Source organism: Chrysemys picta, chromosome 4 (assembly GCF_011386835.1).
Source record: "Chrysemys picta bellii isolate R12L10 chromosome 4, ASM1138683v2, whole genome shotgun sequence".
NCBI lineage: Eukaryota > Metazoa > Chordata > Testudines > Emydidae > Chrysemys > Chrysemys picta.
In genome coordinates, this window is record NC_088794.1 from 105,219,140 (window position 1) to 105,246,923 (window position 27,784).

The 27,784-nt window shown below is 40.8% G+C and overlaps 1 protein-coding gene across 12 annotated transcripts in view; it reads right to left on the reverse strand.

Moving 5' to 3' along the window:
* Positions 1-27,784, reverse strand: part of PRKD1 (protein kinase D1) — a 305,153-nt gene that overhangs the window by 114,779 nt on the left and 162,590 nt on the right. For 7 of the 12 annotated variants that reach the window (XM_065595395.1, XM_065595394.1, XM_065595397.1 and 4 more), the window contains one exon: positions 14,960-15,098. The exons of 3 other annotated variants lie outside the window; for them this stretch is intronic. In XM_065595395.1, coding sequence (XP_065451467.1) covers positions 14,960-15,098 — 139 coding nt within the window. Of the gene's footprint in view, positions 1-14,959; positions 15,099-16,874; positions 16,951-27,784 lie in introns of all 12 variants that reach the window. 2 more of the 12 variants (XM_065595400.1, XM_065595402.1) reach the window with 1 other exon arrangement.

A 27,784-nucleotide genomic window follows, 5' to 3' on the forward strand; every position in this document is an offset into this window, starting at 1 on the left:
GAATGCTTGATAGTTTCTCGTTTCTCTTTCAAATTGGGGGAGGGGGATAAGGATTTTTTTTTTAATGTCTCACATTTTACTCTCATTATATTAAGAACCCAATACACAATGGTAGCTGTATCTCTCCAAGGGCAGAATTGAGACAATCAAATTGTTTATGGTATATCAACACTGACATAAGATTTTATATTTTAGGTAAATCACTTTCATACTTTTTTCCATTTCTTTTGATGTGATTATTCTTACAATTTGCCCAGCAGATATATTTTTAACTTTTTTTAAAAAATTAAGTTTTAATGTATTCCCTGTTTGACATAACAAAATTGTAAAACTCCTACAGCTTTCTCCTTTTTTTTGATATTATATAAGAACCCTGTAATTTTACATGCCAGAAAAGACAGAGCACCTGAGAATAAATGCCTATTCAAATTTATAGAACAGCATTCAAAGATGCATTATGTTTCTCTAGAGGAACTAAAGGTCAGAATGTATGAGAAGACAAAAATGTTTTTCAAATAAACCTACTGAAATGTTTTTCTGATTACCCATCCTACTGCAAAATTTTCTTAAAATTGTTATCGGTATTCATATGGGACATGTCAAGGTGTAGATATTTCAAACACAAAACTGTCTGATAGATTTGAGTATTTGAAAATATAAAATGAGACTTTAGGCAATAAAAAAGTGATATTTTAAATAAATTTTTTGTCTCCTGATTATTTGGGTTCCTTTCATCTGTGCTCGGCATTTAGGATATTTAAGCGGTACATGCAAGTTCACTGAGATGTCATTTTTACATGAAGAAAGAAAAGCACAAATAAGTTAGAGAAGTTCTGTATAGCAACATTCTGAAATTCCCTGAAGGAGTGCTGACAAGTGTGTCAGGCATAAAATGAAGTATAAAGACCATTTCTCGATAAGAACTAGCTTACAACACAACTGCATTTGTCAAAAATTCCCCTTGCTTTTTGTTAAGAGTGGAATTCACAGATCATCAGGACCCTTTGGCCACCAATGGTTTAAAGATATCTTTTTGGTGGTTTGTTCTGGTACCTATGTAGACCAAGTATATGATAGAGAAGCTGGGGACTTGAGAAACACGGTAGTTTATGTGAAGATCCTTCTTACAAAGTAGTCTGCAGAATGAAAAAGTTGAACTATTATCCTAGAGTGTTCATCTTCCTTCCCACCTTAGAGCTCTTGGGAGAGTTGAGGAAAGGAGGAGAGTTAGACCGTCAGAATCCCAAATGTGTGCCAACCAGTGTTTTGAGTTGAAGGAGGTTTCTGGTTTTATACAGTCTGTCTTAGGCTACATCTACACTACAGGGGGGGGGGGGTCGATTTAAGATACGCAAATTCAGCTACGCGAATAGCGTAGCTGAATTCGACGTATCGCAGCCGACTTACCCCGCTGTAGGGACGGCGGCAAAATCGACCTCTGCGGCTTCCCGTCGACGGCGCTTACTCCCACCTCCGCTGGTGGAGTAAGAGCGTCGATTCGGGGATCGATTGTAGCGTCCCGACGGGACGCGATAAATCGATCCCCGAGAGGTAGATTTCTACCCGCCGATTCAGGCGGGTAGTGTAGACCCAGCCTTAGTCTACAACATCAGAACAGTCAAAGAGCCCAAAGGCTATTGCATCATATCTGCCTAAGAAACATAATAAAATGAGAGAAGAGGGGTGATGAGAACAGTAAGAAATATGAGAACAGAAGCAAGGAGAGATTTTTTAAATTTAATAAATTTATGCCTCACTTAACAGGCCCATCTAGAGCTTGTGAATTATGTGTTTTTGCCCTCAACTCAATCCAACCTCCCACAATGCTGTGCTATAATAAGTGCCAGAAGACCAAGAGATAACAGATTGGGTACACATTCCATTTATGCCATCTGAAGGAAAAAATGATAGTTATTCTTGCTTAGATGATTACTAGATTATTCAAAATGAAAAGCAAGTAGACAACAGCCGCAGACTAGAACCTCTTCTGCGGAACCTGAAACTGAATTACAGGCCAACCTTTCTAAAGATCTCATTAATGGGAACATGGCAGTGGATTGGATAACTACAATTTTAGAAAGTCAAATACAGGCCAGGAATGTAAGGGTGCTGAGAATTCTGCCAGACATTAATTAGTTACATTTATGGAAGAGTTAATGAAAAATATGCTGGGCTTCATGTTCAAAACACTTTACAAACACTGAACCCTATTCTTTCCACTGGAATGCATGCTATAGCCTTTCAGAGGCAGAAAGTGTGACCAATTGTGTGTCTACAGAACTGGACAGCAGAATCCAGAAAGTGGGTGGAGTTTGCTGAGGAGAGGGCTAGGCAAGGGGTCTTGAGAGATTCACTGATTCGGTACTTCCCCATGGCACCCCACATAAGTTAGGCTTCTACGGAGCCCTATCATGTACTAAAACTGCCATCCCATTACAACAGCCTTCTCCCATCCCATGAAGAATTGTTCCTCTGATATAGCCACCACTGTGGATGTAGTCACTGCAGAGCCCTATCAAGGGGTGATTCAGCTCTAATTAATTCCAATAAAATTCTTGCAAGATAGGCAGACATTAGGCCCAATTTACAGATGAGAAAACTTAGTCTGTCTCAAGGCCACTGAGTCATCGTGGGCAGAGTCAGGAATAGAAGCCAAGGTTTCCAGATTCCCAGTTCAGCTTTCAAAATACGAGACCACACCACTTTCTGAAGATGAAGAAAATTCTGATAATACATTATTTGAAAATATAGCATGCGATTTTTAAGGAGATCAATTAGTTCAATCTGTGGTCCACTGACTTTAAATGTTCAAAATTTAGGGCAGGTGCGCAAGGTGGGGAAGATAACTTTTCTATACCCATATTGGCCTGCAGACCAGGTCTCCAAGGGGACATGCCCTGATAATGATGTGACACTTATCCTTCTCTCTGTTCTCTAAACTGGATAGGGCCTATGTTGCATTGAGCAGGTACATGTTGCTCCTTACTAGAGCAGCAAAAGGTGGCCCAGCTACACATATCCAAGCCTGTTCTGTGGGCCTTGCCAGCAGGATTCACACAGAAGAGGACGCATGAGCCATCAAACCTGCTCCCTTTTATTTATCTGTCCATCAAGGGCAGAATTTGAAAATAGCAAATAAAACTGAAAATATTTTCAGCCTCTGAAAAACTAAAGCATTAAACATGTAAATGAAAAAAAGCCTCCTTTTTAATATCAATAGTGCTTCACAACCTGTCATGGCCCACAACCTTGTAAACTGGAGGGAAGGGGAAGGGGAAAGGAAGGGAGAGAAAGTATAGACAGTCCATCATCCTATGGAGAAGCCTATGATAGACTCCCCTCCTCCCCGATCCCTCCAAAAACACTCAGAACTGCTGAAAGCATTTTAACACGTGTTTTCTTTACTAGTTGCATTTATCTAATAAGATAACTTTTTACATCCATTGTTTGAAATAGTTATCCCCATCAGAGTTGTTTACATTTTTCAAGCCAAGTCCTAATTTAAATTGTAATTATTAAGGTTGTGTGTGGAAAATACTAAACTGCCACAGAGATAAAAGCTACAAAACAAAAAGCCTGAAGCAAAATGTAATTACTAATAACCAATATGCATACCGGGTTAAGCCATTTATTGATTTTCAAATTTTGTTGCCATTTAATCTGTTCCTGATAAATCTTTAAAAGACTGGCCTATATTCAGATTCAGGAGCCAATTAATGGTTGGCACCATTTGCATGTTACAATAGTTTTCCACCATCATGTGGAAAATCAGAACCCAGCCAGTTGCGACTGAGGTCATTTTGCCATTGTTTTCAAGAAAGCAGAAACGGGCACCCTATGCTGACCGTCAGACATAAATGGTGAAAATGGGTATGAACTATACATTGGGAGAGTTAAGCATTTGCCTAACTCTGCTCTCTCTAAAGTGAGGCCAGCATTGAGCTGTTAAAAATACCTCCAGGCACTACAACAACATAAATGTTTAATAATAATAATAATAATTAATAGAGACTGTTATATCCTTGGGGGCAACAGTTTTAAGAAGAAATCACTGGAGACACAGAGAGCTGTAAACCTTGTAGCAGCCATTTATTTCCACACTCAGGACTAACCAACAGCCAGCCAAAGCTGGCTGGGCTATCCCCTAATAAGCTAACTCAGTTGCCATAACAACACAAAGTTCTATTACCACGACAACCAAATACACAACATATCCCTCCCCCCTTAATAAGAATGTCCCCTAAATAAAACGAACACTAAACTAGAGAAGGAGGGTAGACTGCCTCCATTCCCGGCTAAACACCGGGGATTATTTTGCCCCGTAACCATGGGTTCGCCCTAGCTAAAGATCCAGCCGACGAGGAGGTCTTCTGTCTCTAGGTGGATTACGGTGAACTTCTGGTGTTGTTGCACCCTTGGGCGCGGGCCTGACAATGGGCTCAGGGTTCGTAGGGCGAATGGGTGAGGAGGGGGTATCAGCTTGTGCCGGGCAGAGGGGTATCTCTGCCGCTGGCAGTAATGGAGGGGAAAATCAGGAACAGGTGACTCTCGATTCGGTGTCTCGCCAGAGGTGGTGAAGTCAGGCAACTCAACTAAAGATGAGTCCTGAGGACTGGTATGACCTGGCAGCAACTGATCTACATGTCGTCGCCAGGTGAGACCCTCTGCAGTCCGGACTGTGTAGGAAACAGGTCCCGTTTGAGCAATGACAGTGGCAGGGACCCATTTAGATCCAGAAGCATAATTCCGAGCCAAAACTGGCTGTCCTAGGCTAAAGGTTTGGTCTTTTGCTCTAGGTGCACGCCTGATGACTTGATCTTGCTGCTGACGTTGCACAATTTGTCGGGGTTCAGAAGGTTTCAGCAGATCAAAGCAAGTGCGCAGCTGACGTCCCATCATTAGAAAGGCCAGGGATGCCTTGATTATAGCATGAGGTGTGTTTCAGTGGGATAGTAAGAAGGTGTCCAGATGCTTTTGAATGGATAATTGTCCCCTTGCCGATTTCAAAGCTTGTTTCATTGTCTGCACAAATCTTTCAGCTAATCCATTGGTGAATAGATGATATGGTGCTGAAGTGATGTGGTGTATCCCATTTGCCTTCATAAACTTTTGAAACTCCTGAGAGACGAACTGTGATCCGTTGTCACTCACAAGTTGTTCTGGCAGACCAAAACGACTAAAGAGTCCTCGTAGTTTTTGGATAGTACTATCTGCAGTAGTGGACTGCATTATAGAGACTTTTGGCCATTTAGAATGGGCATCTACCACCACCAAGAACATGCTTCCTTCAAGGGGGCCAGCGAAGTCAACGTGAATACGTTGCCATGGGTTTTCAGGCCAGCCCATGGATGTAGGGGTACCCACTGGGGTGCATTCCTCACATCCTGACATGACATACAAGTTCTTGCCTTCTCTTCAATAGCACTGTCCAATCCAGGCCACCAAAAATAGCTTAATGCAATTTCCTTCATGCGCACTATTCCACAGTAACCGGAATGGAGCTGTTCTAACATCTGTGATCTCAGTGGTGGTGGGATAATGACACGTCTCCCCCACAACAAACAACCAGATTGGATTGACAACTCCGTTCTCCTGGACATGTAAGTAACAAGGTTAGGTGAGACCAGAGAGGTTCGTCGAGATGTTCCATGCATATAGGTTTGCCGTCCAACAACGGGGTTACCCAGTATTCATGTGAGCCCACTGCCAAGGACAAAACATGGAGTGACTCTTCTGCTTGTGAGGAGGTATCTCCTTGGTCATCCTGGGTCTGCTCTAGGGTATGCAGATTTCCCTTTTTGGTCAGCCAGACCACAGGCCTCTTTTTCTTTTGTTTACAGGCACATGCAATGTGTCCCTTTTTGCCACCGTGTCGACACACCAGGTCCTTACACCCGCACTCTGATGCAGGGTGACCCGGCTTACCACCGCGGTAACATTCCTGACTCCCCACAGTTTTGTGGGTAGGTTCTTGTGACACCTTATGCACCCTAAGAGATGCACCGATGGATTGTGCCTCCTTTGTAGCCAGTTCCATGGAGACAACAATATCAATGGCCTTCTGTAAGGTAAGCTGAGCCTCTGACAATAGGCCCTTCCGTATAGCTTCACTGTGCAGGCCACACACTAACCTGTCACGTAGAGCATCATTTAACATCTCCTTAAATTCACAGTGTTCTGCAAGCTTTCTCAAAGTTGCTACAAATTGTACAATTGTTTCGTCATCTATCTGGTCTCTTTTGTGGAACCTATATCTTTCAGCAATTACCAGTGGTTTTGGAGACAAATGTGACCCCAGAATTTCCACAATGTCACTGTAAGATTTAGTCTCTGCCTTAACAGGGTGCAGTAAATTGCGTAGCTGGGAGTAGGTCTTAGCCCCTACAACATTTAAGAATATTGGCAACTTCTTCTCTTCTGTAATGTCATTTGCAATAACAAAAAGCTCAAAACACTCAGTATATACATGCCATTGCACTATAGTCTTCTCAAAAGGTTCCAGTGGCCCTGTAAGTGTAGCCATGATTTGAGTTTAGGTTTGCACAGTCAGTGCAAACAAGCCAGTTCTCACCCACTTCCAGCAGCAAACAAGGTTTGTTTGTTTGTTTTTTTGTACCTTAACTTCTACTTCCCTCTGTTGCTGGGGCAGCACAGATATCCCATCCTCGTCGCCATGCTGTTATATCCTTGGGGGCAACAGTTTTAGGAAGAAATCACTGGAGACACAGAGAGCTGTAAACCTTGTAGCAGCCATTTATTTCCACACTCAAGACTAACCAACAGCCAGCCAAAGCTGGCCGGGCTATCCCCTAATAATCTAACTCAGTTGCCATAGCAACACAAAGTTCTATTACCATGACAACCAAATACACAACAGAGACTTCAAACAGATTGGGCCTCAGAATGCAAGGAACTGTAAAACAATATAGAAATGCAGGTGTAGTAGGAAGAGAACCTGAGACATAAGCTCTTGTATTAAGGGCCTGGTATGAGGTCTGAGGCCTGAACTAAAGTAATGGTCAAGCCTTGCTAATATAAAGCAAAAGTTAGCAAGAGACAGGCTGTGAGCTCACAGAACCTGGCAAGAACAGGGCTGATACTGCAAAAACACACACATTCCTAAGAAAGGCTAGGCACAGGACATTCACGCAAACACATTCCAGAAAGATGGTACCAGAACACCCCATACAAAGTATGGTACAAACACCTCTCACCCTCAAAGATAATGAGAACACATTGACCTCTCCTAAAGATAAGGTCAGGATAATCGTGTGATAGATAGAGATGTTTTGATCAAACCAACACGTACAAGGTAATGGGTGGTAACAACCCATGTCAGGGGGCAATACGTAACTTGTTTGTATTGAGGTATAAAATGAAGTCTCAGAGGGAGTGTCTTTGGCAGGCCTAGGAGATAACGGAAAGTCGCGTCATTAACTAAGCTAGTCCATTCCATCAGGCATACATGTGTTAGTGTACCTGTAACCATTAAACCAGGATATTAGGACTGTGCTTCATTGACAATAAACCTGACCAAATTCCTTCGGGGGTGGAGGGGAGAGAGAGAAGTGATTGTTGATTTATATTTTCACACGTTATGATGCCAACCTGGCTATGGAGACTGTTGGGTGTAGTGGTAATGATCCAAAAGGCAAAAGGATTGTCTGATACCAAGAAGATAAATCAGACACATCCCATGGCCAGAAACCCATGGACGCAGATTCCAAGCAACTCTACTGCGCTGGATACTGTGAACCAAACCTGTCCGGCCAGACTGGTTTTAAAATTGGTGTGTGAAACAGAAGGGAAACGAGAAGCGGAACACATCCTTAGAGAATTACCTGTGGCCATACAGATGGCCTGGGAATGAGTATTGGAGTCATAACCCAGGCACAGCATATTCCCACAAAACAATTAATTAAACCAAATGATGAATTGAAAAAGAACTGACTTTAACCAAAGAGACACAGAGACAATATAATTGTTGTTGGAAGGAGCATAAGGATGTTAACTGTGAACAATGTATTACCCTTGCTGTATCCCCTAATACCAGTTCTAGTACTATACTTGAGAGGCATCCATTGACCATGAATCCACACAGATTAAGGAACAAAAAACAGAAACACCATAAAAGACACAAGTCTTATTAACCACACAACAAATAATGAATCATCACTTGGGAACATCTGGTAGGAGATAACCTGGCTCTACCATATAACATTCAATCATACCCAAAGGAAAGTAGAGGTATAATTGGTTAAGAGTCGGTTACACAGTAATTGGTTATATCAAAGGAATTGTTAAAACAATGGTTTATGATCAAATAGAATCATCTTTGTTAACCTGGAGGATAGGTGGAGTGCCTCCATTTATATAAAGAACATTTAGCTAGAAGATAAGGGTATATACACAGGAACTTGGACCGTGGCCTCAGCCATTAGGAAATGCATTTATCATGTACAGGTATGTGAAGAAGCCTGTCCAACTCAGACACCCACCTTACCCCCAACCACTCACGTCACTACTGACACTATCTCGTCAATGGAATGTCCAAACCTACAACCTTGACCCGCATCAGGACTCTTCCTGAACCCTACCACAGAATATGTGGTAGAGAATGTGGGATGGATATATATGCCAATAAAACTAAATTTTGCTAATATGACCATGCCAATACAACATCCTTAACAATACAAAATTGGTTCAATTCAGAAATTGAAATGCAATTGCTATTTTGGAAGGGTTTTCAAAATCCCTTACTAAAACAGCAAAGGAGAAAGAAGAGAGGTCTTATGGGCACCGTATTGGGAGGCTCAGGTCTTGGCATGTCCATATAGAATTCAGCAGATATCAAAAATCTCAATCTAAAAATAAACAGCATTGTTAATAGGATAGATAAGGCAGTCAAAACAGGAGGAGACATTAGCAGTCTATTGCTGGATCCACATGCAATTACCATTGACAACAAACATTCAATTGCTCAAGGGTTCATTCACCTGAATTCTACTATTTTGTCAATTATTAACAACATGGAAAAGAATGATGTTTCACTGGCAGTTGTCTGTCTGGCCTCTGTGACAGAGTAATTGAAATGATCAAACAAAGTTTATTACAATTACAAAATTGGCCATGAGTACGAGACCACACAGCCATTTTAAAACAAATACAGTAGCAAGGAATAAATAATATTGCTCCTGTATTTCTGCAATTTGGTAAATTTGATAAGGTTTCAAGTTTAGATCATGATGACTGCAAAAGTCTTCACATCATGACGGCCATCCCAAGGTGGATGCAAGATCCAGTCAAGGTGTACTATGCCAACAGCATGGGAACTTTGGTAAATAATATTTATGTACAGCATTATCCCACTGTGCTCCTAGTAACTGAAACTGGCTTAGAAATTAATCAGCCTTGTTGCACAAAACATAATGGTTGGTGGCTGTGTGAATGCTATGCTACAATTGATACCAATAACACAAAAAGAGGCTGGGCTTGTTTGGTACAAAAAGAATCAGCCAATCAGATGGTATGAATACAAGATGTGGTATGGTGCTCTGGGATATTCCAATTTTTCCATACATGGAACAATTTGTCCTGGAATCAATACGAGATTTTGTGTGTAAGTCACTAGCACAATTCAAATCGGAACCTATGCCTTTTGGCCAAGAAGTAGTGTCAGGACTGCCACTGAAATTATTACTCCTCCTGAAAACCTACAAGATTTATTAATTGAATTGTTTCCCCGAGTGGAGTAATTACAATTGGACATACATGATTTAGCAGCAAGAACCAAGGAAGCCTTAATACCCATAGCTCATCTTTCCAACAACAAATAGAAGAAGTAGAAAGTGTGCAAAGAGAGGTGTAAACTCCTTGATGGGAAATTCCAAAGGATGTTATTCTACATCCAATAGTCAGGACACTTAGAGTAATATTGATGGAAATACAAGCCATAACAGTAATTGCTCTGATGGGAATGTGTTGCTACATACAACGTCAAACCAAAAAAGCCAAATTATAGCTACACATAGGCATTATCTACACACACACACACACATATATATATATCAACTATCCATATTATTCATATATTACCATTTATCAGAAGTTATATAGGAAATATATCTGGTATTCATCTATTCAAGGATCATGTAATCCCTTTTATATATATATATATATATATATATATATATATATATATATATATATATATATATATATATATATATATATATATACCTATACCTATACTACTCTATAAGATATAAGCACAATACACTTATAATCCTGACCAAAGTACTTCTCATTGATCACCAATTAAATAAATATAAAGGCCTCCTCGTGCCACCCAAAAGTTATCAAAGAACAACTCTAGACCCCACAGATCAGTTATGGTCCCGGGCCTAACATTCCTAGGTCCACTGAAAACAATTGGAAAATGAAATCTGTCCATCAGTCATACAAGGGAATGTGCAGACTACGGGACAGATGGGGCATGAATGTATGGATGGTAAAGTAAGGTGACCACATAATAGTGTTTAGCCTACTGGGTCATCTTCAGTCAATGCATTATGCTTTTCCAGGACAATGGGTAAACACCCTCCCCATAAAAAAGACAAAAAGTGGGGGAATGTAGTAGGAAGAGAGCCTGAGACATAAGCCCTTGTACCAAAGGCCCGGTATGAGGCCTGACCTAAAGTTGTATGAGAACACACTGACCCCTCCTAAAGATAAGGTCAGGATAATCGTGTGGTGGATAGAGATGTTTTGATCAACCAACATGTACAAGGTAATAGGTGGTAACAACCCACATTAGGGGGCAATACATAACTTATTTGTATCGGGGTATAAAATGAAGTCTCAGAGGAAGTGATTTTGGCTGGCCTAGGGGGATTATGGAAAGTCCCACCATTAACTGAGCTACTCATTCCAACGGGCATACATGTGTTAGTGAATGGTTCCATTGAGCCAGGACATTGGGACCATGCTTTGTTGACAATAAACCTGACTAAGTGCCTTCGCTACAAACCGAGTTTGTGGTTATTGGGCAGTTTGATCAAGGTGCCAACTATCTGCGCAGAGCTGGGACAGCACACAGAGAACACACACAAGCAGCCAACATATAACAACAGCAGAGTATACTAATTTACATAAATTATGTATTTAAAAAAACAAAGATCTCATCTCTCACTTCTCATGAAATATCACATTGCAGATGCCAGAGTGGCTGTGGGTTTTGCATCTGCACATTCATTTGAGATCTGGAAGTTTTCAGAGTCCAGTCTATCAGAACATAAGAATGCAAAACTTCTTCACTGGCCTACTAAGAGATTCTAAACATTCTCAATTTTCTATTTTAATTTTGTTTCCAATCAGGATACACTGTGCAGTTACACTGTTCAATGCATTCCCTGCACTTGTAAAGGGGAAACATTCAATTATGTAAATTACCTAGAATTCGTATGAGACTAACAAATGTAATTAACTGATATCAATCACAGTGCTAATGCTGGTCATAAGCAAAACTAGATAAAACCATAAAGCTGATCAATATAGTCAGGAACTATAGAGCAGAGTCAGGAGCGGCGCCCGGGTTTTTGGTGCCCTAGGCGGGGGTCCTTCCGCGCTCCCAGTCGTCATCGGCAATTCTGTGGCGGGTCCCGGAGCGAGTGAAGGACCCGCCGCAGAATTGCCGCCAAAGACCCGGAGCGCAGAAGGACCTCCCCGCCGCAGAATAGCCGCCCCCCCCCAAATCCTGGCACCCTAGGCGACCACCTAGGTCGCCTAAATGGAAGCGCCGGCCCTGAGCAAAGTTTCTGGGGAGGGGAGGGGGTATATAATTGGGCACCACAGGGGTATTGCTTAACTGAAATTTTTTTTTAGTTGGACAGAGAAGAGGACATCTCTATGTGACATCAGCTGTCAGACTCAAAATCCCAGGCCTTGGACCAGAGAAATCTCAATAAATGAGGTGTGGGAGGTGTGTGGCAAGCTGGGAAACAGAAAAAGAGAATCTGACCAACCTTAGGTGCTGTTTACTTCCATACAAAAAGCCTGCTGCTGATTTAACAAATATAACTAGTGTAAATATTGTGGAGTTATTTATATTTGCACACTCTCACGGACAGACATTAGGTTTCACCAGTGAGTTAAGGGCATGAATGCCTTAGTACTTACATTTTTCCAGTAGTACAATTCTCCTTTACTGCCTTAAAGCACTATATCAGGTGTTACTTTTGAAGATTTAAACAGCTGGTTTTCTCATTTTGGCAAACTGAAAAGCATTTTATGTGGTCTGCCTTTCAAAAGAGAATAAGCTACACACCAAATAAAAGACTAAGTGCTGGATTGACTGTAGCATTATTACTGATTTACTGAACTGTAGTGATTACATACTGTAGCAAATATGGCACAGAAAATAGGGATAGTTGGCATCTTTTCAAAATGAGTAATCTGCTTCCTGATATGGAAAAATATGAATGCCGTCTTGCTGACTTACAGGAATGCTCTGGATCTTGACTTCTTTACTGTATAGCCTTCATCTCTGCCTTCTTGAGCAAAGGGTATTGTAAACAGACCTTCTCTCATGCAACAGCCTTATGGGAATGCTATGGTAAAGAGAACAACTGGGTTTTGATGATTATGAACTTATCCTTTCATTCCTCTTGCCAGTATTTCCCAGGACTCAAACTCTGGCTCTCCATGTTATCCCTCAATGATTTTTGCTGTGGCTTCAGTTACTACCTGTATGTTGATGCCTCTAACTTCTCTCTCCTCACCCATGACCTTTCCCAAGCATTTAGATGGTTACTCTAGCACTCTACCTGGATGTCCCATGAAAAAGCCAAGCTCCTCATCTCCCTCCCCATCACATTTCCCTTAAAAGTTCCAGCATCCTCCTTGTTTTCCACCCTTTCAAACTTAACATATTTTTTATTTCCCTCTCTCATTTATCCCCAGATTTAGGCTGTTGTCAAATCCTATCTACATCTCTAAAATCTTCTATTTTTTCTCCATCCTCATCACCAAAATTCTGCTCATGTCTCACTTTTTCTACTGCAACTCACTATTTTCTGGCCTCCTTAACAACTGAAGATGCTTCTTAAGTCCATGCTCTCACCTCACCACTCCATTCATACTGCTCCCCTTATATCCCTACCTATGCACATCCCACCTCCATGTTAGGGCTTATGTTTTTTGTCTATTTTGACCTTCCTCTTTACTCTGACACTACCTTGTGCCTACCTATTCCTTTAGCTTCCTTCTTTCCCTATTGCCTCCATGACTTCTTCCACACTATTCCCTTATATCTGTAACAACATCACTACCCCAGTGGAGCAAATATTCAGCATCTCCTTTTTCCACATTCCGCCTCAAAATATAATTCTATGTAGTATATATAATCCACTATAACAGACTTATTCTACCATCTGCAAAAGTGCTACTATTAATTCATTTTTAAGACATTATAATCCTGTATGTGATAATTCTATCTCTTGGTCAGCCAGAAATGTGTGTCTCTGATCTGTTCTCTTAGGTTGGAATCTCCTTGGAGAAGGGACTATGGCTTCCATTATCTTCTATCTCTCCTCTGATTTGAACCCCACTCCTTACTTTACCCTGTCTTCAGTGGAATGGGAAGCGAGGTGTTGATGTGAGGAACTCTCCTTTGCCTACCTAATATTTTTGTATGTAGGAGGACAGAGAATAGACAACTGATCAAAGGCACTGAACAAGCACATCTTCCATATATTTGGTTTTGTTTATGTTTTCCTAGATATTGTTTTTCTGCTTTCCATTTAAAACCCGCTGTGGCTTTTGTTTGTAACTAACAATTACTAGACTTAATATTGATATATTCTGATATATTCTCTGTCCATCAGCAAAGAAATGCTATCGGACTGGTTTTCTCAGTCTCATAACCTCAGGATAAGTGAGTGTTTGTGCAACACCCACTTTATAGGTTTTGAAGCATTACCTGAAAATAAAGAGGAGTAGGAATCAGGGCTTGCATGAACAATTTCTGCGTAGCAAGCAGGAATAAGAATCCAAGAAAGCAAGTGCATATGTTGAGACAATTAGGAGATGGAACAAAGAAAGGTGCATATTTATTTATTTAAATGTATAATATCTGAAGGCATGCATGCTTGCCTTTTCTTAATAATTTAAGAATATCAGAATTTATAAAATTCACTAGCTGTACAACATGACTCATTTTTCATGATGGTTTTAAACCTCAGCCTTCTTTTCCCTACCGTTTTGTTTGCTAGTTATCTTCATTTTCTGTCCCTGCCTAATTTACATTTCAAGTTCTTCGAGATTGGGTCTATACTGTTTTAAAATCCATATAACACCAAACAAAAGTATAGTCCTACATAAACTTGTATTACTGATAAATAATAATAATAATGGTTTGTGCCATTGGTATATATTTGATCAACTAAAACATTAAACAATTGCTACCTGATGCATGTTATTATATAAATCTCATTTTAAGCTACTTTTAATTTAAATGCATGCTATATTTCAAGTATTTTTATCTTATTTGCTATGTTTTGGTTTTACCCTATTCCACAGAAGACATTTATCCTCCCACATCAGCATTTTTCCTTAATGTATACTGTGTCTTATTACTCTTTACCTATGTTGGAGATAATTTCATCCTTTATTTTTAACATTAAGTTGCCGCTTTATTAGAAATTATGGCAAAATCAGGCTATCAGAGAACATGCAGTATGACGGGGGAAAAGGCATACCATGAAAAATTCATTAAGGGCTAATTTCTGTCCTCAGTTATATGTGCACAACTCCAAACTGTTGCACACATATATTTGAGGGCAGATTTTGGCTAAGCATTTAATCCATAAAACAATCGAAGATACCTAAACAACACCAAAATATTGTAGGTATTCGCAATTACAAAACATGATAACAATCCTCAAGAAAACATAGACTTTACCTGACAAGACAACCTCGATTAGGTCTCCTTCTTGGATATCAGTAGCTGACTTCACCAGCTGGAGAATGTTTTCAGAGGTAGGATCATGGCGAAAAAGTAGAATTTTATCATACATTCCATAGAAACCACATTCAGGAAACTGCAAATACACAATCATGAATATTTATTATTATAATATAAAATACAGATGTGTAAAATATAATTAACACAACTAACACTTATTTTTGATAATGGACCTGTCCTCAGATTTACATATGACAAAGCTACACATTTACGTAGATGCGTTTTTTTTAGCTGATGGACCATTTCTTATCCAACAGCTACCCAAGTATGAGGCTTATTACCCATATCAGCACTATGATGTGTGTGTTATAAATACTTCTGTAGTTAGATTATCTTCAGGCTCTGGAGCTGTCCGTTCCCCCACCACCACCCCCCCCCATGTAGGTTCTTTTATGCTTCCCTTGCAACGACTGCTACAGAACTTTCTTACAGATTTCCAGCCTACCCTTAATGCTATTGCTAATACCACTATTTAGATCAAGTGGAAAAAGATGCCCCTGGAGTTCAACTCAAGTCACCTCCATGATATTTCTCATCTCAATGTAAATGGGAATCCTGAAATATTCTAAAACCAGATCCCTTTGCGTATCAGTGCCATGAGTTTCAGCATTATAGAGCCATACCTTTCTCATTCCATATATTGTTTCCTTCAGAAACCTCAAATTATCATCATCCAGTCCTGAGGCTGTCCCACAGCAAAGCTCTGGGGAGGACAACAGATGGGGGCAAACTCCATACAGTTTACCATGTGGAATTTTCTTGGAACCATCCCTTCTGATTGGAGGAGTATGAGGGTTGCACTCCATTCAGTCCATCCCACTACTTTTATTCCATTCTAGGTATGAGGGTAGGTATCCCATCTCCTAGAACTGGAAGGGACCTTGAAAGGTCATCGAGTCCAGCCCCCTGCCTTCACTAGCAGGACCAAGTACTGATTTTGCCCCAAATCCCTAAGTGGCCCCCTCAAGGATTGAACTCACAACCCTGGGTTTAGCAGGCCAATGCTCAAACCACTGAGCTATCCCTCCCCCCCGTACCAAAGTACCAAGTACCAAGTACCAAAGGAGGTACTTTGCCCTCCTTTCAATTCAGGATGGGGCTTCATTCAAATCTCATTGGAAGAGGCTACCTGGGAGAGAGGCTGAATCAGCATATCTCCAAGCCAGCCTCACCCACTTGTTCAAAAATAAGAGCTCAATTTTTCTGGCAGCAACAGCTGGCTACTCTCCTCCTGGAGAGTGAGAGTTTGCAGTGCTGTGCTACACCTCTAAGAAGAGTTTCTGCCACTGGAGGTCTTGAGAAATTATGGCCCTTTACATTCTTAGTATAGCCTTCTGTTACTGCTATCCATAGAGGAGTGTCAAGGTGAGTAAATCCAAGTCACACCTGGTTTCTGACATTCCTTTTTTAATACATATTTTATCTTTGGTCTGTGCATATTTGTGTCTACACCCTAGACCAAAGTCTGCCCCTCAGTTGCACCCAAGAAAGCATATTACCTTCAAAAGGCTTAAATGAATGCAAAATTCAACTTCATGGGTTAAATTCGACACTTGGCAATGCCAGTGTAAATCTGGAGTCACTTCACTAAAATATTTGGAATGACTCAGGATCTACACATGCATAAATAATTTGGCCCCATTTTTCTATATCTGCATCTTTGACTTGTTCTGTTTCCAATGGCCTGAATAAAATAATAAAAAGGCAGGTTTTTGAGGATCACAAATAGAACAATATAAAAGCATTGCCTACAATTTTATTTTCAGGGCAGGGAGGGTTCTATGTCTACCTAGATATCAGAATAATCATTTCCAGGTCTTAATTTTAATATTTTAAAATAAAAACAACCTACCTGCCCAACTCTAACTCCTACTTGATTCTGGGATCCAAAGCTGCCTCCTATTACCCATCAGAAATGCCATCTCCTGCTGGAGTAATGTCAGTGTTTCAACACTTTACATAATTTAAGTTTGTCATTATTTGAAAGTTCTCCTAAGAAAATACTAGGCACTAGGTGTTGATCCTACATCTTAATACGTGAATGGCAAAGTTCACGAGTTCAATAGTGCAGCATCATATCTTACGTACAAAGATAAGGACAGTAAGGAACATTTCCCGAAAAGTGCTTAACAGATCATATACATAACTAAGGACCTGTCTTCACTACTGCACTACATTGGCGCTGCTGCATCAATGCAGCTGCGCCGATGTAGCGTGTCTGGTGAAGACACAGTATGTCAATAGGAGAGCACTCTCCCATCAATGTAATTACTCTATCTCAATGAGAGGGGGAAGCTATGTCAGCGGGAAAGCATCTCTTGCCGACATAGCACATTGTAGACGCTGCTTTAAGTCGATGTAAGTTACATCATGCAGGGGGGTGGTTTTTTCAAACCCCTAAGCGACATAACTTACATTGATTTAGGCGGTAGTGTAGACAGCCATTTTTTATTTTCCCCAACCCTATAAAATTAAATGCTGCAAATTCATGAACATCTAATTTCAACATATGGACACCTGGGTCAAAAATTTTGAAAATGACTACAGATTTTGGGCACTTCCATTTTTGGATGCCCAATTTATGGAATTTTCAGAGGGTGGGTTATCAGCACATTCTGAAAATCAGGCCTGTACCTGAGCTTCTCAGGCAGAGTCTCGGTGGGGCTCTTGTTATGTAAAGCCAGTTGTTTACCAAATAAAGCAGAGTTCGTGCAAGCAACATAAGCACTGAGTGACCATTGAACATCACATGGCCCATTTAAGTCATTTCAGGTTGGCATCCAAGAACAGAGAAACACAAAATCACCAGGCCACTATTGAAAATCTTGGCCTGAATGTTTAAATTTAGAAATATAACACACTGGAAACCAAACAGCATTGTTATGAATTCATCTCAGCTATTAAAAAGCTCTTCCTAATTTTACTGCCATCTTCAAACATTATATCTTTTTAACATACATTTTTTAAATAGTTTAAATCTGGTACCAACACAGTGTGAAAAAGAACAATGTGGGTAAAAACCAAAAAAACCTGTATAGTACTACTTCATTAGGCCAATGTTTCTAGTTTTTTTCTTCCTCCCAGACCTAACTGCATACTACATCTTGTCTAAAAACTACTGAACATAATGAGATCAATAACATACTGGTTAAATAAGGTGAAAACTTCTAACAACTCAGTTAATTTCATATTATTTGCCACAGATGATTCAAACTTGTTCAGAAATACATTACAACTAGCAGGAATAACAACATGCTCTTCAGGGCACGACCATCTTTTTGTTCTATGGACAACACCTAACACAATGAGGTTCTGCTCCTTGATTATGCTGTCAGGTGGTGTAGTACTACAATTACTACTAATAATAATAAAATCATGCAATTATTTTCATATAATAAATTGAAGAGCAGGGCTAGTGATTCAACTTTTAAATAAGAATGTGCATCTTAACTTAAGAATAGCAACTAATCACACAGACAACATGTAACAGCTTGTATCCTTAATATTCTGTTCAATTGTTTTTCAGACAAAGCTCTTCTTGATTCACCAACAAGAATTCTTATTGAATTTGCTGGGCCCTTTAGAAAAGGCGTCAGCGTGATGCAGTGTGGGCCATGGAGGTCACCATGACAGCAGAGTTTCAGACACTGTTTAGTTGTCATGGCAGCAGAACCCAAGGCTCTTTTTTTTTTTCAGATTAAATACTTATTTATGGGACAAAACAAGTGTATGCATATCAGCTTTTGATTTAATAGGGAAAAAACAGGCTGATAATCTTTCAACTATCACACTTTTAGAACAGAAACCCTGCATATGAGATTTTCAAAAACTGTCTTAAATAATATTTTAAAGGCAAAATGATCTACTGCACTGCAGCACTTGCAATAACTGAAAGAACACACTGAAAAAATAAACATGGGAAACAACGTTCCCTAATTTGATAATAATCATCAGTTTTTATGTAAAGGTGTTTGAGTTTTGAAATCTGAAAACCCTCATTACACTAAACAGGCTTTCAGAAAAGCTCAAAGCTTGTAAACTCAGCTTGAGCTTATTACAAGACCAGTAAGGTTTTTTCAGAGTCTTTGTTGTTGTCAGCACAAACATCTCAGATAAGTGATTTCAAATCTCTCCCAATTTTAAGGAGCCAAACTTGTAATTTTGAAAACATAGCCACCAATGTCTGAATTTAATATTAAAGGTTCAATTCAATTCTACATCAGCAAACTAACTCCAGGTTATGAGGGATTTTTGACAATCCTGTTGCATTTCATGGTAAATACATGGATATCCAAGTCAGTGGTGCTGGAAAAAATTTTATAGTAGGGGTGCTGAAGGTGGAAACCATGTATTTGGGTTGTTATTACTACTTCAAGCCAAGGGTGCAGCAGCACTCCAGCATTCCGAGTTCCAGCACCTATGTACCTGGCACTGATCTTTACAGTAGGTTAAGTGGACTAGTATCATTTAATAGTGAATTCAAAGTTCAGCATTACTCACATGTACTACAAGAAACATAAGAAGCTCATAACAAAGGACTAAGAATCAATAGAGAAGGTCCAACTAAAATTACTATGAACTATGGCTGAATTTTAGCTGAAGGTTTTCTTTTTTATGTATGTAATTTGAGTAGATCTACAATTGACATACTATTAATTTATGGCACATACCAAACTGTAATTGACATAATATATAACAATAGCATATGTGTGAACAGGCCTGTGCCTTTGCTCAGCAACCAGTTGTAAGTACTGGACAACTGGGGGGAAAGGGAGGGAAGGGGGAGTTGGCACAGAATTCATCCAGCAGTACTTTCTATTTCAATCTTATTGGGCCTAAGCAATGGGAACAAAATCAACCCGTTCCCAGTAAGCACAAGCTAACCAAGCTAGGTGAATGAGCAACAGGATGGACAACAAAACTCAATTTTGACAAATGCAATGCAATGCACACAGGAAGAAATAATTTAATTTAGAACCCATCTAAGCGTGTATTTAACGGTAAACACTCATGAAAAAGACTTGGGAATCAATACAAACAGTTTAACACAGTTGTCAAAAAAGCAAACCAATTGTAAGAATGTATAGAGAATGCGATGGAAAATAATACTGAAATTATTACGAATGTCATTATATAAATCAACGGTATGCATTCTCCTGGAATATTGTGTTCAGCACTGATCACCCTCTCTCAATTAAAAAATAGGAGAAATTAGAGTGAATAGAAATGCATCAGAAAAAGATCAGACACATGAAAATACTGTCATTTGAAGAAATATTTAATCGATTAGGACTATTTAATTTAGAGAGGAGATTAATAAAAGGGGACATGAATCAGGTCTATAAAATAATAAAGAAAGTAAGTCAGATGCTCTTTTTGACCTCCTCTCATACAAAAACTAGTGAAATGGCAATGAAATGTAAAGACAGCAACTTAAAACTGATAAAAGGAAATACTTTTCTGGAAAAAAATACCCACTTAGTGCCTACTTAACTTGTGGAACTCACTGCCACAAGATATTATTTGAGGACAAAACCTTAGTAGGAATAAAAAAACACTAGATGTTTACATGGAAAAAAGAACACCACCATTTTGGTAGGTAAGGTAAATTGATAAAGTGACACAAGCCTTCATACTTCAAGAATAGATAAACTACTAACTGCCTATAGTTGGGAAGAAGCTTCTATTATCAGCAATTTATTCCATAGTTGTCCCTGATGGGAAATTTTGCACATTCAGTTATTCACCCTAGCTCTAAAAATAGTTATATAATACCACTATAACTGAAGTATCCCAATGTATAAGTATCCTCTGCTGGCTTGACATTCTCTGGGGAAAAAAGCATTTTCTCTGGAAAAAGATAAGGAACTACTCTCAAAGAAACAATGATGCCCACGCGCCAACAACACTGTTAAGTTTAGCTCCATGTGAAAAAGGAAATAATATTAAGGAAAGAAATGTTAATTTCATGTTACTTAAAAGATAAACAATGTAGGCAGGTGGAAAACATATACTAATAACTAAAAAAATGTTTCCATTAAGCAGAAGTGTTCCATTAATCTATACTTCCCTGAGGCTTACTATTACTGTGTACTTTGGATTCAATATGAGTGTAAGGAAAGAATTTCTCCCATCTTCAGAACTGGAGTAGAGGGAGGGAAGAGAGTTTAAGTTTCAAAAGTATTGAAAATCAATTTCTAAATATATTCTAACTACAGTAACTGTCGCCAAGACTTTCAATGTGGGCAACATCTGAGTAAGCATCCAAGATTCCTAGGAGATCTATTTTTACACAGAGTTGTTCATAATCTTCATCAGTCAGGGAGAGAAGAATCTTGGAGGATTTATTTATTTATTTATTTAGTATGGCCCCAAATATAAATAGAAATACTTTAGGTATCTAAATATTACAGTACATTAAAATATTAAGGAACAAAACCCACAGCTAGGGTAAGCTAAAGCAAGCTTAAAGAAGTGGCACCTGCTTATTTCTTAAGGTCTGATTTTGTCCCCAAATTCCTTGAAGGTGACAAATTATTCAAGCTACCTCTGACGACATTTTTCTGGTTCAGCACTGACTTATCTCAGGACTTGAAAGAAACGGTTACTTTATCTTTTTAGCAAATTTGATCTACATCAAGCTGCTGTAGGAAAGAATCAGTTTTCTAGAATAGAAGACAGTCTGAAAAGGAACTGCAAGTGGAAAGTTTAAGAGACTGGTCTTGAATTCTGCCCACAGTATATTAGTTAGCTCCGGGTATTCACTTTTGGTAAACCCCAGCAACTGTACAATGATCCTTTTGGACTGTACAACTAGCCTTCTGGAAATTCCCAGACACTGTTGATAATGGGTCCCTGTCATGGGGTAGGTACACCCCCATCACGGGGTGTTATGTCAAAAGAAAGGGAAAGGCTGTACTGCAGCCAGTTAGGTTCTATGCCAGGGGTAGGCAACCTTTTGGCACTCATGCCGAAGGCAGCACGTGAGCTGATTTTCACTGTCACTCACACTGCCCGGGTCCTGGCCACTGTTCCGGGGGCTCTGCATTTTAATTTAATTTTAAATGAAGCTTCTTAAACATTTTAAAAACCTTATTTACTTTACATACAACAATAGTTTTAGTTATATATTATAGACTTGTAGAAAGAGGCCTAAAAACGTTAAAATGTATTACTGGCACACAAAACCTTACATTAGAGTGAATAAATGAAGACTTCGTACACCACTTCTGAAAGGTTGCTGACTCCTGTTCTATGCTGGTGATATAAAATGTGATAGTACAGCCTAGTGGCCGGAGTCAATAGGTCGGCCCTTCCTCACAGTGCTGCATGGCCCAATGGCCAGAGTCAACAGAGCGGCCCTTCCACACTGCGTGGCCAAATGGCTGGAGTCAATAAAGTCACCCACATCCCTGGGGCTGTGTAGCCTACTGGCCGCAGTCAATAAAACTTCCCACCCCCGAGGAGCTATGTTGGCCTATCGTCCCGCTGGGGAAGTGGGGCACCACCTAGGGGTGTGTGGTGTCCAGGGTAGGGAACTTGGGCTCTCCCTGCTTCTCTTAGTCCCAGCCCAGGGCCCCGGCAGTGGTAAGGGTGCTGAGTCAGAAAGGATCCTCCCGAAACATGGTGACCTGTTCCCTGGTTCTCCAACCAGAGCAATGTCTAAATTCCCTGCGCTGCTTCCTACCCTGTCTTCCTCAGTGACAGTACACGGTTCCCCTGGATCTCTGGGGTCCTCAGTGGGTGAAGCTCCTGATGGCTCGGTCCCTTCTCTGGGTTCCGCAGGCAGCCTGGAATCCCTCTGGGGCTCGGCGCACCTTGACTCTGTGGTCGGGGCCTGCAGCAGCTCTCAGGAGAAAGCCTGCAGTCTGTGTTCTTCCCCTTCAGCAGCCTGCCATACTGAGCTGGGCTGCTTCCTTTCATACCTTGCCTCCAGGCTAAGCATGCCCAGTAGAGGCAGAGGGGCATGGCCTCCTCAGCCTGCAATGCACAGTTTACACTTTCTGGCCCAGTGCAGAGTAGGCACACTCTGTCACAGTCCCATATGGAGCCTGGTAGGAGTATTGTGAAAACTCCTTAGGCTCACTTTCTGACCTCTCACTTGACAGTGGAGAGACATGGCATGATTGTGAGGATATGCCCCGTGCCAATAGGTGCCAACTCTGTGGGTGCTCCGGGGCCGGAGTACCCACAGGGAAAAATTGGTGAGTGCTTAGCACCCACCGGCAGCTCCCTGCTCCGCCCCCCCATCCCAGCTCACCTCCGCCTCCGCTCTGCCTCTGCCTCCTCCCCTGGGTGCACCACATGCCCACTTTTCCCCCTTGGCTCCCCTTGCACCGCGAAACAGCTGATTCACACGGCAAGCACTGGGAGGGAGGGGGGAGCATGGCACGCTCATGGAAGAGGCAGGGCTGGGGCCGGGATTTGGGGAAGGGGTCCAATAGGGGCAGGGACGGGGCGGAATTGGGGCGGAGACTTTGGGGAAGGGGTTGGAATAGGGAAAGGGTGGAGTTGGAGCGGGGCCAGGGGTGGAGAGGCGTGAGCACCCACCGGCGCTGGGGAAAGTTGGCGCCTATGCCCGTGCCTGGCAAAGGCTTGGTGCCTTAAGGCAAAGAGTCAGATGCCTCTGTCATGCTCAGGGTACCACCCTGATGGAATTCCGCTGGTACCAATCACTCCAGTATTGTTGTCAGAGGAGATGAAGACCTCATCTGTGCCAGTCTCTCTGGTGCCGAGAGGGCTAATACTGCTGGCGGTACCTATGTCAATTTGCGTACCGGGAGCGTTTTCCTAGGGCATTTGCCCTTCTCTCTTGGTACCGAAGATTCAGTGCCCGTGCCCAAAAGGTCTGTGGGTCTGTCAGAGGTACGAGATACCGATGGGCGCCGTGAGGCATGGATGCTGGATTGTGGTCTTGAATAATCCAGCTGTGACGTAGAACTCCATATGCTTTATGGAAATATGCTTATGAATATGACATAACGGGAATATGCTTTATGTTAAAAACCTCTTTTATGGTATCATTAGAAAGCTTGTAATCTACTGAGTGTGTTCATCCTATTTGTTTGCATGTATTATTTTTATGTCTGGAGTTAGGAGAATAAGATATAAATTTGTATTACTGTTGTAAACATATTAAGTGGAAGCCATTAAGGGTGCTTCAGAATCAATACACTGTGAATGGGTTTATTTATCTGCAAGCCTTCCTGTGTACGTGTGGGCCAGCCCCTGGGTAATGAAGAATGAGGTCTCACAGGGACATGTGACCATGTCACCTGATGCTGAAATCCACCTTAAATCAGGTACTTTTCCATTTAGAACGAGGGGTGGGGACCCAGTTTCCCGTCTTGTGCCAAAGCTATAAAGGGGTGGAACAGAACAAAGGCAGTGGCCAATCCTGAGAAAACCTTTAGTTACCACCTAAGATGTCTGCTGGAACTAACAAGGACTGAACCAGGGGAAATGATTGGGCCCAGACTAGGAAGGAAACCTGTGAAAGAAGCCTGGGAAAGAAGCTTATTGGAACATCTCTGAGGGTGAGATATTACCGTAACACTGCTCTACAGCCAAAATGCTTCTGAAATAAATGTAGTCAAACTTTACTAATTCTGGGTCACTGAGAACGAAAATGATGCTTAAAATTGTTGATTGGCTCTAGTTTTCAAGATATGCTATTGGGTCAGTATATACGACCCTTGACTTGGGAATGGCGGAGGATATGTGAGTTATAAAGGGAAGGGATCTCAATTTAAACCAGAAATGACTCAAATACATCTTTGACTGGATCTATGAATAAATCTATGACTGGGTTTGGACAGTACTTGCTTTTTAGGCAAAACAATGAATGATGCAATCTGAAGCTGGTATAGCATCATACATGATATGAATTGCATCATGTTATTCCTAGAAGTCATGGATGAGGCAATCTTAACAAAGCTTACATCACTCTTCTGAACAAATTGCCCTATATCAGCTCTAGAAATCATACAGTGCTGTGCTCTCTTATTTGTCAGTGTTTGCAAGGGACACATTTCTGTTTAGCCAAAGTGAGCAGAGATGCCTCGTACTTGTGTGAACAGTGCAGATAACTTCTGCTATGTTTGTGGTGAAGTGACTTTTGCATCACAAAAGCGCAGTATAACCACTATGGTTAAGAAAGCCTATCACCTTTATTTTGGCTGCAAAATTGGAGATCAGGACAAGAAGTGGGCCCCACACATATGCTGCAACACTTGTGCAACAAATCTTCGCCAGTGGTTGAACAGGAAAAGGAAATCTATGCCTTTTGCAGTGCCAATGATTTGGAGAGAGCCAACAGATCATACCAGCAATTGTTACTTCTGCATGGTGCCTCCAGTTGGGAAAGGTGTGTCAAAGAAGAAAAAGTGGACTGTGCATTATCCAAACATTCCATCAGCTATACGCCCAGTACCCCACGGAGAAGGACTGACGGTTCCTGATGCACCAGAATCATTCTCGCTTGAGTCAGACGAGGAAGAGGAAGAGGATGAAACTTCTGGTCCTGAACCATCAATGTCACAGGACCCACATTTTCTCCCATCCTCCTCCTCTGAACCACACCTCATAACACAAGGTGAACTGAATGACCTTGTCAGGGATTTGGAGCTACCCAAGAGTAAGGCAGAGCTGTTGGGCTCCAGACTACAGCAGTGGAATCTCCTGGCAGGTGATGTTAGGGTTTCCATGTTCCGTGACCGTCAAAAGGATCTTGTCCCATTCTTCTTCATGGAAGGTGATCTTGTAGCCTGCAACAACATTGATGGTGTAATGGCAGCCCTCAACATCGTTCACGATCCAGATGAGTGGAGACTGTTCATTGATTCATCGAAGACGAGTCTTAAAGCTGTTTTACTGCATAATGGAAATGTTTTGCCATCAATTCCAGTTGGTCATGCAGTCCATATGAAGGAAACCTATGACAACATGAAACAACTTTTGAGGAGCATAAACGATGACCAACATCAGTGGCAGTTTTGTGGCGATTTGAAGGTTGTTGGAGTCATTGGAGCCTGGGAGGAAAAGTGTTCAGCATCCACCACTTGTTGAATCAAGGAAGATTTTGTTACCACCCTTACACATCAAGCTGGGTCTGATGAAGAACTTTGTCAAGGCCATTGACAAAACACAAACAGCTTTCAAGTACCTCCGTGGAAAATTTCCAAGGTTAAGGGAAGCTAAGATAGAGGAAGATGTCTTTGTTGGTCCTCAGATTCGTGAACTTCTTCGAGATGATGCATTTGACCATGCACTGCGTGTCAAGGAAAAGACGGCATGGAAAGCCTTCCAGTTAGTGGCAATAAATTTTCTTGGAAACAACAAGGCAGACAACTACAGGTTGTTGGTGAAAAACCTACTCAAGGCATACAAAAGCCTTGGTTGCAACATGTCACTAAAGATACATTTTTTGCACTCTCATCTAGATTTTTTTCCACCGAACTGCAGAGCAGTGAGCGACGAGGACGGCGAGCGATTTCACCAGGACATTGCAGCAATGGAGAAATGCTATTAATTGTCATATTTGAATTCAGCACATCAAAATACATAATAAATAGCACATTTTATCTCTGAAGCAGACGACTTCTCAAAAATTGTAGACCAGTGTAATCAGTTTCTTAATGTATTAGGCTTAGACTTGCGTGGTTTTGCTTTATTTTGCTTGGTGACTTACTTTGTTCTGTCTGTTATTACTTGAAACCACTTAAATCCTACTTTTCACACTTAATAAAATCTCTTTTGTTTATTAATGGACACAGAGTAAGTGATTAATACCCGGGGGAGCAAACAGCTGTGTATCTCTCTCTATCAGTGTTATAGAGGGCAGACAATTTATGAGTTTACCCTGTATAAGCTTCATACAGAGTAAAACGGATTTATTTGGGATTTGGATCCCACTGGGAACTGGGCGTGCTGGAGAGGTAACCTGCTGAGCTGTTTTTGGTTAAAGTTTGCAGCTTTGGGGGTGTGGCCCAGATCCTGAGTCTGTGTTGCAGCAGGCTAGCGTTTCTGGCTCAACAAGACAGGGTTCTGGAGTCCCAAGCTGACAGGGAAAATGGGCTCAGAGGTAATCTCAGCACATCAGGTGACAGTCCCAAGGGGATCTCTGTGACCGAACCCATCACACCACCTTTTCATTAATCGATAATAGGAGGAACTATTTAATGAGAAATTAATGTGCATATAATTCTCATTAGAGATATTCAAAAGGTTTTCTTACATAGGAATTCTAATCTTTAAAATAAAATGTTCACATAAATCAACTATAGGTGGCAATAATTAATGAGAAGCCCTCTACTGTTGTGTAAAAACATATTATCCTGTATTATATCTTGACAGATTATTGCTTAGTGAAAGCTATTAGTAAATCTCAGTAGGCACGCTCAGTTTATTCACACAACAATAATTAGGTGTGTGGATTTACAACTGAAAAAGCACTTCACACTATCTGTCTCACACCGTGAACAAAACTGTCAGTATAGCAAAGAGAAAACTTCATGCTTCATAATAAATCTACGGGTTTTATTCATTACCTTAATGAACTAGAGGCAAGGGACACAAGGAAAATTTCTGACAGAAATTAGTAAAAAACTAAAGCCTTCTGTACACACAAAAGTTGTACTGCTTTAATTAAACTGACAGAGTTAAAATGGCACAAACCTAATCGCGAGGATACAGCTACACCAATATATTTTATTTCTGTATGAGAAGTACAGTAGAAACTGAAAATTACGAACACCAGAGTTA